We start from the raw sequence: 16,814 nt of genomic DNA, 5'->3' as shown, positions 1-16,814 counted from the left end.
AAAAATACACACAGAAACAAAGGTCCCCCCCAAAAAATTTTTGGAGGTTGTTGTTTTTCCAAGTGAATGCAATACGCTTACATAAAAGCACATTTGTTTTGTTTTTCTTTTTCTTTTTTTGTAAATGAATGTCTGTCTTCTCACCACAGGGTTAAATATCGCCTATCTGAACCCAGCGGCAGTCGGTGCCCATAAGAGCTCCAGCTTAGCAGACCGGCAGAGAGAGTACCTGTTGGACATGATCCCACCCAGATCCATATCGCAGTCCATCACCGGACAGAAATGAGCCCTGACCAGCCCTACGGCCCATCTGAAGACAAGCCCGCCCTGGGCCCTCTTGTCCTACCCCACATCGAAGCACTCCACGATCAGCCGATATATCCCCCCTTCGACCCAGAGGCCCCACCCATCGCATGCAGTGCCTGTCCATGTGCCTACCTTAAACTGACCCATTCAAAACCCAACAAGTCACGCAAAGACAATAAAATGTCAGCACATCTCAAATGTAATTCTTCGTAATTGTATTTTCTATTATAGCACTTTTTTCTCTGTTACTATTACTTATGTTAAACTTTTTAATCATATAGGATTTTTTATTTTTTTTTGTGAGCCTCTCATATATAAAGCTTAGATTGGAGTATTGCTAGTAACAGAAGATCAACAGGGTGCATTCTGGTTACTATGCAAGTTTCAAAATCAAGAAAACTGGTCCAGACAGTAATATTTAGTTCCATATGGCTCTGCTTGTTCTTCAGAAGAAAACAAAGAGCCCGCTCTAAAAAGGGTATCGTGTTGCAGGCACATGACACTGAGGACAGAGCATCCATGTTGTCATCATCTCATCAAAGTGACACAGTCATAAGGGCATCCCAAGTATTCAACTCCCTCCACTATTAATGCTAACGAACGGGAAATGACTGACAGAAGGGAACGAGAATCCCCACTTGATTTTTCCTTTGCTGGTCACCCCCATCAAACGTCATTTCCGAGGTCGGCGGCTGTCTCCTACTCCAGATATCCCCGCTTACATAATGGATGTACACGGGACAGCTCCGGCAGGACAATGCACACTCCAGAGGAGGAGAGAGCTGTCAGGTTTGGGATTTTTGCGACTCTACCAGAGCGACAAACTCATCCAGGATTCAGAAGGAAGCATAATAAAGCGGATGCGATGACCCTCCTGCTTCCATTCTCCCAACCCCGCCACCCTCGACTACCTTTGGTTATGCACAGACTGGACCCTTTCGACCCAGCAGCTCGTCTTTCACATCACATGTTCTTTCAATGTGAAAAGGACTCCACTCTTGAAGGTGGAAGCACATTTTGTGCACCCAAACCAGAATCTGTACTTTCAAACCTTGAATTCTGGTTTTTAGTTGTTATGTTTGGGATTATATTTTCGGATTCTTAGCCCCCGCCACCCCAAACCTTCCCCGCCAAACTATCCCCCCCCCCCTTTTTTTTTCTCTCTTTTTGCGGCGTCTCTTCTTGAAACGTTGGCAGACCTGAGAGGTATTTGCCTTCGGGAGACGATAATAATCAACAAAGTTAAAAACAAAAAAAAAATCTGTAAGGATTATGTATAGATACTTAGCGTCAGAGGGAGAAAACAAAGGATGTGGATTATATCTTTTATGGGAGAGACATGGATCAATCATTGTGTGCATGTTGTGCACACAAGTTGCCTCACTCCAGAGGAGCACTTTGCATATTTCCAATTGGAAAAAAAAAAACATGTTTTTTTACAAAAAGAAAAAAAAGAGGAAAATAATGTTACAATGAAGAGTCTCTTAAGGTCTGGAAGCTGGCTTAGGGCCTATCAGAGAGTCACAGGTTTTATGGTTTACTTCTAATGTTCTGTGGCGGTGTTACTCTTGGAATGTTGGACCTCAAGTTGCATGTCGCTGATCCCTCCTGAAGTTTGGTAGAGCCAGCCTATGTGGAAAGCTGCTTTAAGGCTAAGGTAAAAGCATGTGTACACTTACCTGAATTTGTCCATCCAAGTCTAAACTTATATCCGGAATAAGAATTGATAATACTTTGATGGTATCAAGAAGGATTAGCTTGATGGAAAACTGTCTAGCTGTACTTTGTGCTACTTGCCTCGGTTAAAGCGGTCCATTTCCCATGTCAAAATTTAGAGGCGTCAAATCCAGGTCCAGAAAGCCACAGTTTGGCTTTAACCACAGGTGCTTCTACTAGTGTTAAGTTCGTCAACAAAAACTAAACAAAAAATATTTCGTCAACGCACATTTTTCACCGGACTAAGACTAGACTAGACTAAAACCCTTGTTAATAAACAATAACTGCAACTAAATCAGTATGCATTTTTGTCGACTGATGAAGACGAGACAAAAATGTACTTTACTTAATAAAAACTAGACTAAAATCTTTGGACATTTTAGTTCATGAACAAAAACTAGACGAATATTATATGATTTTGTAAAATCTTGTCTCTGCTAATCTTGGGACAGACAGGAGGTGGATTCACGGTGAAACTTTATAAAATAAAATAAGAATGCATTATAGTTGTAATGTAACATTAATCTAACAGCTATAACGTTCCAACAATATTGTTAATCCGACTGTTAACTAATGCTGGCTAATTTACTTAGCTCGTAGCAATGAGCCATAGAAGCCACTGTAATTGTGTGTGAAGTTGTTTTTCATCAAAAAGATGAAAATTTTTATGTGAAATATTTTTAGATCCGAAATGTTCAACATAATCCGCTGGCAAAAAATATATATACAGGAGTAAAATGATTATTCAGACTAAAACTAGACTAAAACTAAAACCGTTTTTGTTAACCAAAACTAGACCAATAAAATTGTTTTCTTGGACTAAAATCCTCGACTAAAAATGGACTGTAAATAATAAAAACGGGATGAGGTTGACTATAAAAACTATTTAAAATGTGACTGAAATTGGACTAAAACGGAGGCTAAATTTAAAATTGGCGGATAAAATTAACACTAGCTTCTACTCAACCAGCCTGTAAACAAGCTAGCTAGCCTGCTAGTTGAGTTAGAAGCCCATGTAGCTAGTTTTTTTTTGTTTGTTTACTATCTGGACCTGGATTTGACACCTCTGTAAAATTGTTTATGTCAGTATTCCCTGGGCACACTTAGATACCTGATTGCCAAGGCTCTGAAAACCTCAAATTTCCTGCTAATTCTTGGCTTTATCCGTTGAAATACATCAGTAGCAAGTACGGCCATCTTGAGCCGCTAGTATGTCATGCTGTGGGAACGGAGAATAACTGTCCAGGTTACATTAGCGGGATCATTTCAGTAAAAATTGGGACACCAAGCAGACATTTTATTTCCTTTTTGTCTTAGGTTTAGTATTCATTTTTACATGTACCACCGCCATACATTTCCATACTATTGAGCTGCAGCTGAGCTTGTACCACACCCAGCGAGCCTAATTTAGCAACCGAGCAACTAATCTCTGCTCTTTTTCACTATTCTGCAAAGGGGTCAAATCCAGGTCCAGAAAGTAAAAATCCTGCCACAGTTTGGCTTTAGCCTCAGGTGCTAGTTAGCTAGCTCCCATTTTGCTCGTTTACCTGCTAGGGAGCTAGCTAGCTATCACTAGGGGCTGAAGCCAAACTGGCAGGGTTTTTACTTTCTGGACCTGGATATGCCACCTCCGCCATTCTGCCGTACTTATTATTTTGCTCCGAAATATTTCATAATAGCTGTATCAAGAAAGAAAGATGTTTGCTTGTTAGTCATCTGACATTGCCTAAGATGTTCACATTCGTGGGACCTTCTAACCATGAAACGTCTGTGAAAATATGTAACCATCTTGCATTATTGCCTCAGACTAAGGGTGGGACCATGTGATGCAACGAGGAAATCAGTTTCTTGAAGGCTGGTCCTGCTGGTGTAGCTTTCAGAGGTGTTTTCCCAAGGCGTGTGTGCTGAGTCCACACACCCAGCATGCATGCTAATTGCATGGGTTTTACATATTTTAAGTCTTGAGACAAAAATGCTTGTTTTTTTGTTTGTTTTTTAACAGTCCTTTCAGGCCAACGTTACCATCTATAGAATATTCTCAGAATGTGTTAAACACATTCTCTTATATCGGCATATTATTATTTGTGCGCTAACTGCTCTTAAGCTACAACCTTGTGCACAGTAGCATTACAATCAGTGTTCAGACAAAGTGCAGTATTATTCCTGGAATATAATTTTTGAAGGAGGAGGAAGAGTTAGTTCAGTATCAGGGGAATGAGACAGTTCTCAATGGCGGCCGACAGCATTTTACTGGAAACAAGTAAAAGGTCTGAGAATTTGGGATCAGTTTATGAATGAAAGCTAAGCAATGTGTATTGAACATTTAAATGCCAATTAATAAATCGAAGAAAGAGTCTAGGGGAAAACAACGTGTTTATTACTGAGACAATGTGGAACTTGTAACATAACACAATTGAGTGGAATAGTTAGCTTATCTTGCTAACCTTGCTTCTAGGAATATGGGGGGCTAAGTTTGCATCAAGCAATATACACAATTATGAACATTTGTACGTGCATTTTTTTCCCCTGAAAGTTTTTGGGAGGTTGCGCTTAACTCGTGGTTGGTTTATTTTGAACAAGCACTTGGTCTGTGTTCACACTCGTGATTATTTCTCTGGTCCAAACTGAAAATGAAAAAGATGCATCACAGTTGGTCCACTTGGCATTCACACTGGCGTTGGTCTCGTCAGACCACAAGTTTCCCAGTGAGTTTAACAAAACTTACATTTTCATAATAACAATATTGCTTGATCATGAATTCTCAGCAAGCTGGCTACTCCAGGTTAACCTAATGATGGCAAGCTGTATAGAAAATGGATGGATGTAAAATAAATGTTTAGAGTTCTTCATAGCAGAGTTAATTTAATCCAACCAAACCTGTCAAGTGTGAACGCACCCTTAAGTGTTTGTTGGCATCCTTTCGTGACCTACACAGACTACGCTGTCATGACTCGTCTTTAAAGGTGAGCGTCACACCCTCGCTCCGTGGTACTTGTTGAGATAGTTATAGTATTGCACTTAAGATTATATACTGGGCATGATTGGTATGTGCAAACTAGTATGTCAATCACTATTTGCGTCCTTTTTGTTTTAATTCTTTAGTCACCCATGCGCATCTATAATGAAGAACTAAAAGAATTTCAACCAGAGCACTTAGTTTTGATGGGTGAATGCAGCCGCTCACGAAGCCGTCTTTCATTTGAGCTCGCAACTCTGCGTCAAATGCTAGCGATTTAAGCTAAGCAATATAGTAAATTAATACCATCAGACCATTGTTATAATGAGCCAAATGTTTCTTGTTTAATCTAAATTGGAAGAATTGAACTCGGAGCACTTTGTTTTCACAAGTTTATGCAGCGCTCCACCCACATAGCCACCTTTCAATTATGTTAGCACCTCATAGCTGATTGCTAGCTCATAAAAAACTTTAAAACTATTGATATAAAGAACTAATTAATTCTAAATCTAAATTTGAAAACTTTAAGACTCATCAAGTAATTTAATTTTGTGCAATGCTCCACTGTCACAAAGGCACCTTTAATTTGAGTTTGCAAATCAGTTGATTTAGTTAGCTAAGCCAAATTAAAAAAAAAAATTAAAAAAACTTTCAAAGGGAAGGTAAATTTTTAAAGCTAAATTGGAAGAACATAACCCACAGCACTTAGTTTTGAAGTGTGAATGCTGTAATCCAAAGTCACGTAGCCACCTTTAATTTTTAACTAGCAACTCACAGCCGAGCTAAATAGTCAAACAAAACTATTGTTCGGAAGAACTAATTTATTATTGTTGAAGCTAAATTGGAAGACTATAAGCCACAGCACCAAGTTTTTAACAACCTTATATGTGTGTTGGTGAAAACTACCTGTTGAAGCTAAGCTAACAACCAAGTTCACCTCTTTTCCCATTCACCGAGTTTACGTTGTTTTCATGTCAACACATTCTGTGCATTTGTATTTGGTTTAGTTAACAAAAAAATGCAGAGATAACAATTTTCCCCCTATTTAGAAAATTGCGAATCAATTAACTTTATTTTATTTTTTTAATTATTTTAAATGGCAGAAAATAATTTTATTTACATTTCATGTATCATTACATTTATCATTTATTTTGAAATATAAAGGCACTTGTAACTGTCATCTTCTTCAGACCACAAACTTGTTGAAACCTTATCAACAGTGCCTCTGCTAGTTGCACCCAAGTAGTGCACCCCATTTTTCAGCCATTGTTTCAAGACATGATTTATCATTAAACTTCTTCTTTTTTTCTTCTTTTTTTTGCTGAATCTATGGTTATGCCCTCCCTGTCTTCTGCACATGTACATCATTCTACATGCGTCGTTATGGGTGCCAGTAGCTTTGAGTTTTTCTCCAGTCAAATTGTAACGCAAGGGGGGATGATGATGATGATGATGATGATGATGACGATGACGATGAAGATGATGCTTGAACAATCCAGGCCGTGACTGGGTCACAGCATTTGAGCGTGAGGAAAGTCTTAGGCCAAGACTCTGAAACTACCTAAAAGAAAAAATGTAGACTAAAGTTTACACTAGGACGAAATCCATTTTAATTTAGTCAAATAAAATAAATCAATTTTCCCTTTATCCAAACGGTTCTCCAGATATAACTTCCTTTTTTTTTTATGTCAGGGTGAATTTTTAATACCACTTGCCATTTGGTTAATTAATCTCATGCATCTCCTTTTTGCTGCAAAGGTAAAGTTAATACTGGAAAAAAAGCTCCTGTCTCTCTCTCTCTTTCTCTGTTTGCATCCACACCTTTGTATTTTATCTGCAGATTCTTTTGAATGTCTTTTTTTCCCTCAAAAAGTCTTCTTTTTATTTCTGGCGACTGAATTCCTCTTCTGAGTTATCGTTACTTTCTATTGCAGTTTAAAAAAAATAAACAAATGTATTGAATATGAGATAAATGACACGATATTTGCTAGGTTTGAAGTAATAATGACTTATTGTACATAAGCATTTTCCTCCCTTGTACTGAAAAAAAATAATGGTTGTATATTGTGTAGAAAAGCAAACAAAAAGCCATGAATATTGTGAAGCTTGTCATTTCGTTTTGTGATCACTGTGTATTATTGTGTAACAAATGTGCAAAATGTTTGGGATTCTTCTTTGTTTCTCCCAATTTTTTCCCTCTGCTTCTTAAAATGGACTCCCTGGATGCATTTTTCCCCCCCCCTCCGGTTTACAGGAGAGTGCACGCTGGTATACTTTTTTTGTTTGTTATTCTTTCATTGGGGGCAGCAATACTTGAAATAAGTTTGTTTCCTAGTAAATTGCTTGTTGAAATTTTCTCTGGATAAAAGTGTGTTTGGATGACAGTAGTAGAGAGCTAACATGTCATTTCAAGACATGAATGGTGCATTTTTGGATCTTTACGACAATTCATGTTTATCTTTGAGCACTCCTGCATGTCCTTGGTTTCAGGCAAACATATTTTATGAATTTGATATTTTTTCTTCACAAATGTTCTTTTAGAGAACTGCCAAACCTGATGCAATAACATTGAAATTGGAACTATTATATATTTTCTATAATTCAGTTTGCTGTCTTAAAAAAAAAAATTAAATACACACCAATTATAACTATATATAAATATTCGGAACATGAGAAAATGCTCTTTTATTAATTTTCCTGCCTGTTTTTATCCCTTTAATAAAACAAAACAGCAAACAAATTTCCTTAAAAGGGCAAAAATTGGTCAAGATTTATAGTGAATGTGCCGATATGAACTAATATGAACCTGCTGGCTTTAAAGACCACTGCTAAAGCTTACACTCTAAAAACAGCTGTGTCATAAATAACCCAAATTGGGTCAAGAATGGGCTAAGCCATTAATTTGAGTTATTTAACCCAAGTTGGGTCAAATTAAATAACCTGCAAACCAACCCAATTTGCACATGCCCAACTTTTTTAGTTATTTAACCCAAAATGTTGGGTCAAATTGAATTAACAACCCACAAAGCCACCCATTTCTGGGGGGGTTGTATTGTGGGTTATTCATTTGACCCAACTTTTTGGGTTACTTAAATAACCCAAATGAATTGGCTCGAAAATGAATTGACCCAATTCTCTGAGTTATTTACTGGTAACCAAAAAACTGGGTCAAGTAACCGGGTCATAAATGAATCAACCCAACTTATGTTATTTAACCCAAAAATGTTGGGTCAAATTAAATTGATAACCCACAGAACAACCCAAGTTCTGAGTTGTTTTGTTTTTTATTCATTTGACCCAACTTTTTGGGCCTAATTGAATAACCCAAAAAGTGGAATCTGACCCTTTTTGGATTATTTTGCGTTGGCTTGCATACAAAAGTTTGCACAATAGGCAACCATGCATGGAGTCTCTGATAAAAGCTACTTCCACCAGTACGTGTCTCTGTGCTTTTATTCTTGAACCAAGTTTAAAAGTGAATACCTAAACCGCCAACACCAGCGATTGGCTTTCTTTGATATTGTCATCGCTGGTGCAGGGAAATATTTGATTGCAAAGTAATTTTGAATCCCCTTCCAAGCATTTGTATCTTGTTTGTATAGCTGCAAAACATCTGGGGAGGCGAGACACAAACAAATGAAACGAAGCAGAGGCTAATTTACGTCCTTTTTGTTCTTGTTGTTTGTTTGCTTACATCAATCCTGACCTTTTGCACATACTTGATATTTAACGTTCTTCAAAAAAAAAGTCAATGAAAATAATGCTGTTTGAATACTGCCAGTTGATTGACAATTATGCATTGATTGAAAAAATAAGCTAATTTTGGAGGAAATAACTTTGTAATATTTATCTTGCAAGCTATGTTTAATAAAGGTTGAAACAATTTGCTTCCAAGTGTGACTTAAGTCCCATTGGCACAAACTATTGTTTCGTTGCACATTCACTCATATTCACTGAACTTGGTCTTGAAAAGTCTTGAGAGTTGTTAAGTAATACTTAAATGATGAGTAGAGCAAAGACCTCCTCCAAGGCCAAACTGTTAACCAAAAACATTGTTTGCATCCAGTATTAGGGAGAGAATACATTAATATTACGAAACCTTAAAAAAAAAAAAGTTAAGACAGTTTTATTTATATAGCCTTTAATCACAAAAGATTCTCAAAGGGCTTTCACATGCCCACAGTTGACAACTATTAACGACATCCCTTGATCGAACCACAAGAGGGCAAGGAAAAACTAAAACATTTAAATAAAAACATTAGCGGGGAAATAAACCTTGAGATGGGACCATAAATGTTACAAAACAAAAAATAAAGTGCTGTGTTGAAAAAAAGTCATAAGATTGCGAGGGAATAAGAATCTGTAATATTAATATAACAATAGTATGATATCATGAAAGACAAGCGGGAACATTACGGAGAAAAATCTGAAAAGTTACAATAAAGAAAGACTTGTAAAGTTTAAAAAAAAAAACATCTGAAGTCATTGCTATGGGAGAAAGGCTGCAAGGAAACGTTGCAATATATTTGACACAATTTTAAAACTACTGTAAATTTAGATGTCAAATATTGTCATATTTGGAGAAATAAATAAAAAATAGACTAGGATATGGTCAACATCAATCTAAGAGAAACGACCAAAGTACAAATCCAATGAGGTACAGTGTTCTCTCACTTTTCACTGGTGACACTTTCCACGCACACACACGCACACACCACCCACCACCTAATAAACACCGAGCTGCTGATTACAGGCTGCATTCATAAATGAATGTGAGCAGATGTGACCGCACTCTGGCAGCACGTGAGCGCCAAGACGACTACGAAACATCAGCTCAATAACTATGTTGAAGTTTTTCTTAATTTTAAAACGGCTTACCTTAACCAGAAACCGGGTTAATGTCACAAATATACAGCCTCTCAGTATTTCTAAATAATAACCAATAATAAATAATAGACCATACAATGGCCTGTGATGGAAGAAAACACATGATTGCTGTTACCAGAACATACATTAAACATACAGTACATATTTTGAAATTAAATTCCTTTCCTCGCTTGTTTTTGCTTGCATGTATTTATCCGCAGATCAGACCGCACGGTGAACATGTTCCAACTTTCCAGGAATATTGTCCACATCATCTGTGTGGAATTTCAATGTGTTGTCACCCTTGGTCTCCTTCTTACAGCTGACTGCCTTTAACACAACAAGTGAAATGATTTGAACATGTTGTTGTGCCATTGGAAGTCACGCCTTTCTTTGTTTTCATTGCCGTTTGTTTCACTTGTGGTGGTGCTTGACTCAGTAGACAAACACGTCATAGTCTAAATGTCTTATAGATCGATAGATAGATAGATAGATAGTCAAGTGTTAGAGGATGAAAGGAAAATGTATTCATCTGTTTGACAGAATTCTGGCTTATGCAAGTGCTGCAATGCAATTTGGTGTGGATCCAAATTGAGATTGTTGGCAAATGTCTGCACTCAATAGTCCTCCAGAATCACTGCAGGGAACCTGACAGTTGTCTCAGATCAGGAAACAGCACCACTAAACACTTCCATTTTGAGCTGACATCAGCTTATTCAGAAAAGTGGGACTCACACTCGTACTGTTGTCAGCAACTATTTCTGTTCACACCAGCAACACGTCTTCATTGGACAACAGCCTCTGTTATATATACTGTAGAGACGGAGTAACTTTATTACCTAAAGTACCAGTGTGGACAATAAATAAATCAACCACACTGGCCATTTCATTAGGGATACCTGGTCAATCGACAGTACATACAAAACACAATAAGGATCTTTCTTTTTTTTAATCGGCATTGTCAGAAAGCTTTTTTTTTTTTTCTTCTTTTTTTTCCTCTGGGAAAGCTCAGTATTGATCATTTGACATGTCATCATCATTGTTCTCCCCTTTTTTTTCTTTTTTTTTTTGTATGTGGATGTGTGTTTGTGCGTGTGTGTGTGCGTGCGTGTAAAAAAAAAATCCCATACCGTTCACCTAAACCGTCAGAAAGCTATTAAGATTGTTCATAATTGAGGATGTGTGGGTGTTGCATAAGTCATGAAATGAGCAAACACAATTATGTATCGTCTGTACATACTTATTATGAAAAGAGAAACAACCTTTGGTATTGTTGGATGTATATTAGATGTCCCCTTTTACATTAGTCAAAATGTTAGAAACTCAACAGACGATACAAGTGGTCGTAGTTACTGCGTAGCCATGGGATATGACTTGGTGGATTATTTCCATAACCAGGCAAGTATCTCAAATCATCTTTCTCCATTGAAATGCATGGAAATGCCATTAATCCGTTCCAGATTACTCAAAAAGAAAAAAATCTCAATATTTTTAAAGAGAAAAATAGCACTGTTTAATATCGTACTTTATAAAAAATATAGCAATGACAATAATGAATAGAATTAAAAGGAATTCAACTGTTGTTGTTTTTTTTATCACCCTTTGCATCAACTGAATGGCCATTTTGCCTTGATCACCAGAGCAAGTATAAGAGACAGACGGACATAGACTACAGTAATCGTACATGGACATCTCTACAACATAGACATCTCTGCTCCTCACAGAAGATAAAAAATATATAGGACTTTAAGTACTATAATACTGAATGAAGCGTGTTACCTTCTGAAGATGATGCTATTTTGACAAGAGAAGTTCCTTACTTGTGCGGCGGTATCTCCAAAGCAAGGTGGAGCAAAAGAAGCCGGCCGTTGGGCAATGTATGTCCTCAAAAACGGGGCAAGACTGCAAGTAGCATCCAAGTGATGATGTGGAAAGCACGTAAACATTAGCAGGTTAGCTGCTACTATAGGGTGACCAAAATTTTCATTTTCAAAAAAAAAAGACACTCGGCCAAAAACTGTGTCAAAAATGTCATACAAAAAAACAACTCTCTTTTGAAGTCTTACTTGACAAATTAATAAATAACATAAATTTGCTCCCGCGATCAGCCTTTTTTTTTTTTTTTAGGTGAATCAGGATTGAATCCATATCCTCATGTTTGGCACCCGCAGAGTGTTACTAGGATCTAGTTTCAGTACTAGTGAGCCACGGACAAGATGTCAAAAAAAGTGGACATTCGGGCAAAGAAGGGTGTTTGGTCACCCTACAACTAGTAACTACTATAGCAACCACCGGACCAAAGCAGCAATCAAAAGTGTCATCTTTCAATCATACATATTTGCAAGTAGCAATGTTAGCATCGTATGTAGGATCATAACTTAAAAATGTTAATGTTTATTTGTGTATATTTATACATATTTTTTTTTCAGTTCATCAACTTTTTCATTTTATTTTAAATAGTAAACGTAATGTTTAAAAATAATTGAAATACTTAGTTATCTCATTTGTCAGTATAGATGCTTTAAAACTAGCAATTTTAAAACATTCTAAAGTCCTAATATGGATGGAGATTTTATTTATTTTTTCATTAGAGCCCCAACTCCCCCAGTTGCGAATGGTTGCCGGTCCACAAAATAGCATCTACTTGTATGAACCAGTTTGTGTCACATAAAAAGGTTGGTGACCACTGGGCAAATGTAATCGTTTGCCATTATGTGTTAGCAATTGTATTAAGCTAGCTCACTAAAGGCTAAGATATGTGTTCTTTTTAAATTCTCATTGTGTAATTCTACTAGTTTTACGCTTAGAGAAACATTCAATTTCATCTGGGAGTGGCATTAAACAGCTTGAAGCTTCTTTTTTGAAGAACTGTTGCCAGGACGCCATTTTTGTGTGATCACGTCACACCAGGTCAGCTTTAGCTCCTCGCTGAAAAATGCACTTTGGCTTGGCGTCAATTTTTAGAATAACACAAAGGGGAAATCACAGCCACTATTTAGCACTCATATCTCAAGATTATGCTCTCAAGTCAAAACATTTAAAAAAAAAACTCTAAATTGGCTCACTCGTATCTCAAGGCAAAAATAATAGTACAGTATTATAACTTTTATACATGTGCATTACTTTGACTATTAACATGGCTTTTGTAGCTCATTAAAATACTAACCACAGAAAAATTTGTCTAATAACCAAAATCATTATGTAGTATTAGTATATATCATTTTAAGTTAGTATATTGTATTTAAATTAAACTTTTTTGCTATAATAATTTACATTGGTGAATTTGAGAACTCACTGGCGTTTTAGTGACGTGTGGCATCTATTTTGACTGAAATTCAAGTCACCAATGCTTTCAGCAGCTTTGGAATCCTTACATACATTCACTGGCACTGTTGTGGACTGTTACATAATGGCCTTTGATGTCACCTTGCTTTATGTACACTACATGACGTTGTTGTACCTCTATTTTTGTTCATGTACAGCGGCCATTAAGTAGACGCGCATATATGGAGGCAATTATGCCATTGTAATCATCAGAGGTGGCAAATCCAGGTCCAGAAAATAAAAACCCTGCCACAATTTGGCTTTAGCCCCAGATGCTAGCTAGCTAGCACCCATGGTGCTCGTTTACCTGCTTGGGAGCTAGCTAGCTAGCACCTGGGCCTAAAGCCAAACTGTGGGATGCTATTCTCCCTAGCTAGCTCCCATGGAACTTGTTTAACTGCTAGGGAGCTAGCTAGCTAGTGTTGACATTTAACTGTTTCAATTTATATTTTAACTGTTTTGAATTTAGTTATACATGTGTAGAAATAGATATTACTATGTTAACTCAATCACCAGATGTATAAGGATGTGATAAGGATTTCTTTGAACTCTGTCCTCTCTCTTTCAGTGAGAAAGGAGTGGGCTAAAAGGTTTCTGTTGACTCATCTGAAGAGGATGTTTAAAATAATATCAGCGTTTCTGGTCATCAGGTCATCCTGTCGTAAAATCTAATAGGGTTCAGAGGGCAAGAGCCTGTCTACATCAAAAACTCCAAAGTCAGGAAGTAACTAAGATATGGACTGTACCTGTTTTATGTCACAACTCTGCTAAGGATTCAAAGGAGGGCGGGGGCAGGTCCCAATGTAAGACCTTTTTGTATAAAGATGCTAAAGATTCACAATCCAACACACACTTGGAGCTTTTCATTCAACTTTCGAGTGAGCTTGATTCTGTGTCTTTTAAAAGCTTTTAAAATAAAAACTTGCAAGGAACTTCTTCATCGATTTCATTTATGATTTATTTGAACACGCAATAGATTACAAAATTCATGTAATCTATCACTAGCTAGCATCAATGGTTATTATGTCCAAAATTGCAGCAGTTATAGCATTTTCACCCAACTTCTTTAGCAAGGTCAGTTCTGAGTAAAGCCTGTCCTATTAAACTGCTTTAATTGCTGCTGCTGCCCCGTGCCACCCAGCAAGGCTCCATTCAATGGTCCCTGCCCCTCACCACATATACAATGAATGGGTTTGACGAAGGCGCGCTACACCCTGCTATACAGTATAGTCCCTGTGCAAAGGCTTAAGAGAATGTAAAAGTGACAACACTAATGTGACACACCTGCTCCCTATTCATACCTGACAATTTATCACAGTAACGGATGACACCAGGGAGGGAAAATAGGTAACAACTTGTTTGAACAACATATTACTATTTGGAAGAAATACTGAAACTGGCGACAAGCTAGAGGTGGTCGGATCCTAAGACTTCATTTTTCTTTCACATACAGAGATAACATTGTGCTAGCATCATTTTTTTTTTTTATGAATTACATTTTGTGAACAGCCATTTGGGAGAGACACATACTTGATAACATCTGTCTGTGAGGAAAACATATTACCCAATAGTGTGTATCTGTCACATTAGTTCTGAGAATCAGGTTACTAGGGAACAGGGTTTTTCCTTTGTAGAAAATTTGGAGGCGGCCGCCACCTCCTAATTTGCTTGCCGCCTCCAGCCTGAGTGGCTGATATTGCTCAACACAGCCGCAGCGCTCCAGCTGTGTTGATTGAACTCGGCAGCAACAAATTTGAATTGCAGTTGCAGCGTTAACCATTATGGCGGCGCTATAAACTGTTAAACTAAAATGTTAAACTATCATCCTTACAGCAAGGCATAATTTACTCTTGAATGACAACCTGCCGCCATCAAGCCTCTATGGAAACACTTTTGAGTATGTTCAAATGTACAGCATAGTGGCATAACAAACAATAACGTGGTTTTGGGGGCGGGGTAAGCAGCGAGGTCAAGTGGAGGTTGTTCTTGATGCAAGGTGAAACTTGTTCTGCGATCTGTTTGTGGAAGGTACAGCGAGACATTCTGCACTCTGCCTGTTGACGCCACACATTCTCTCGCAGGCACGTACGCACACGTTCCAACATCAACTCTGCGTTGATCTCTTCTAGACAATCTCTTTCACGTTGCTGAAGATTGCATACTTTGTATCACTCCTTTATGTACAATTAAAGAGCATTTCCTTACTGAAAATTCATTATTTTGGAGGTACATGCATGGTGGAGTTAAGTCACATTTAAGCTTCAGTAAATGTCTTGCCGTGCTTGTGTGGGTTTTCTCCGGGTACTCCGGTTTCCTCCCACATTTCAAAAAACATGCATGGCAGGTTAATTGAACACTAAAATTGTCCCTAGGTGTGATTGTGAGTGTGAATGGTTGTTTGTCTCTGTGTGCCCTGTGATTAGCTGGCAACCAGTTCAGGGTGTACCCCGCCTACTGCCCAAAGTCGGCTGGGATGGGCTCCGGCACCCCCGCGACCCTAGTGAGGAATGAGCGGTTAAGAAAATGGATGGATGGATAAACGTCTTGCACTTAGCTATCAAAAATACAAGATGCTGCCATGATGATCTACTTGCATATGCTATGAATTCACAGATGGACATTAACCAATTACAGGGCAAGACGAACCGCCAATAAACCTGGTTTTGAAATCCCTATTGTGGGGTTTTTTTTACTGCCAAAAAGGGAAAAGCTTTCTGAACTTTAGAGAAATAATTGCATGTAATTGCAAACAAGTCTATTTGCATAATTATCCAATTTAAATATTTGTTTAATTACCCAATTTATTTTTAAAGTGCTGTTGCCAAATGAAAAAGAGTCTTGTTTTGTTGTTATCATGTTTCTGTCAGACGTCATTTTATTCAAAAATAACTTTCACTGTCTACAACAATTTTTATCATGAAGTTCACAAGTGAGCTGTAGCTGGACGGGTCGCTACTCAAATCATAGCATGCATATAGAGATCCGGACGTCACATGACTATTTCTCTGAACACCCCCCCTGCGACAGGAAAGCAGTGGCGCTGCGTTAATGGTCTTCAATGGCGAGGAGGGCAAAAACTAGCGTTTATCCGTCAACTTTCCGCCCAAGAGCATTGACATTAGGGATGCATAATATATATCGAACCGATAAAATATCTGCTGATTTGGGAAAAGATTACATCGTTTTTGATCGGCCCGATAGGTATATTTTATCCGATAAAAAGATCCGATAGATTTATTTAAATCTGTAAACTGTTTACAACACGAGCAGCCCACAATAGTCCACGGTGTGCTGCTTACGTCATCTATCGCGCCTCTCGCTCTTGCAAACCAGCAGGCCTAAAAAACTAAAAAACAGACCAGCCGGCCTCGCTTGGCATAATGCGAGCTTGGCCCACATAAGTAGCAATAAACATGTCCTCACCAGTGTGGTCATTTTTCTCCATGGCAGAAGATCAAAACCTGTTAAGCAAGGATTTTGAGAGGGGGAAAGAAGAATTCTCCTCACCTGAAAATCCGTAATCGCAGCAAATCCGTGTTGAAAGAATATGAAGCAGCAGCTGCAGCAGCTAATGGCGCTAGGGTAACAACAACAACAACAACCTCCATTCAGCGTGTGTTTGACAACTATAAAAATATTTCCAAAC

The 16,814-nt window shown here is 37.9% G+C and overlaps 1 protein-coding gene across 1 annotated transcript in view; it reads left to right on the top strand.

Annotated features, from left to right (window-relative positions):
• Positions 1-8,872, top strand: part of gatad2b (GATA zinc finger domain containing 2B) — a 75,932-nt gene extending 67,060 nt beyond the window's left edge. The window contains exon 11 of the mRNA XM_077548504.1: positions 150-8,872. Coding sequence (XP_077404630.1) covers positions 150-286 — 137 coding nt within the window. The 3' untranslated portion in view covers positions 287-8,872. The remainder of the gene's footprint in view (positions 1-149) is intronic.
• The last annotated feature ends 7,942 nt before the right edge of the window (positions 8,873-16,814 follow it).

The sequence above is a fragment of the Vanacampus margaritifer genome, chromosome 17 (genome assembly GCF_051991255.1).
Source record: "Vanacampus margaritifer isolate UIUO_Vmar chromosome 17, RoL_Vmar_1.0, whole genome shotgun sequence".
In the NCBI taxonomy this organism is placed as follows: Eukaryota; Metazoa; Chordata; class Actinopteri; order Syngnathiformes; family Syngnathidae; genus Vanacampus; species Vanacampus margaritifer.
This window is presented reverse-complemented; position numbering and strand designations above follow the sequence as displayed.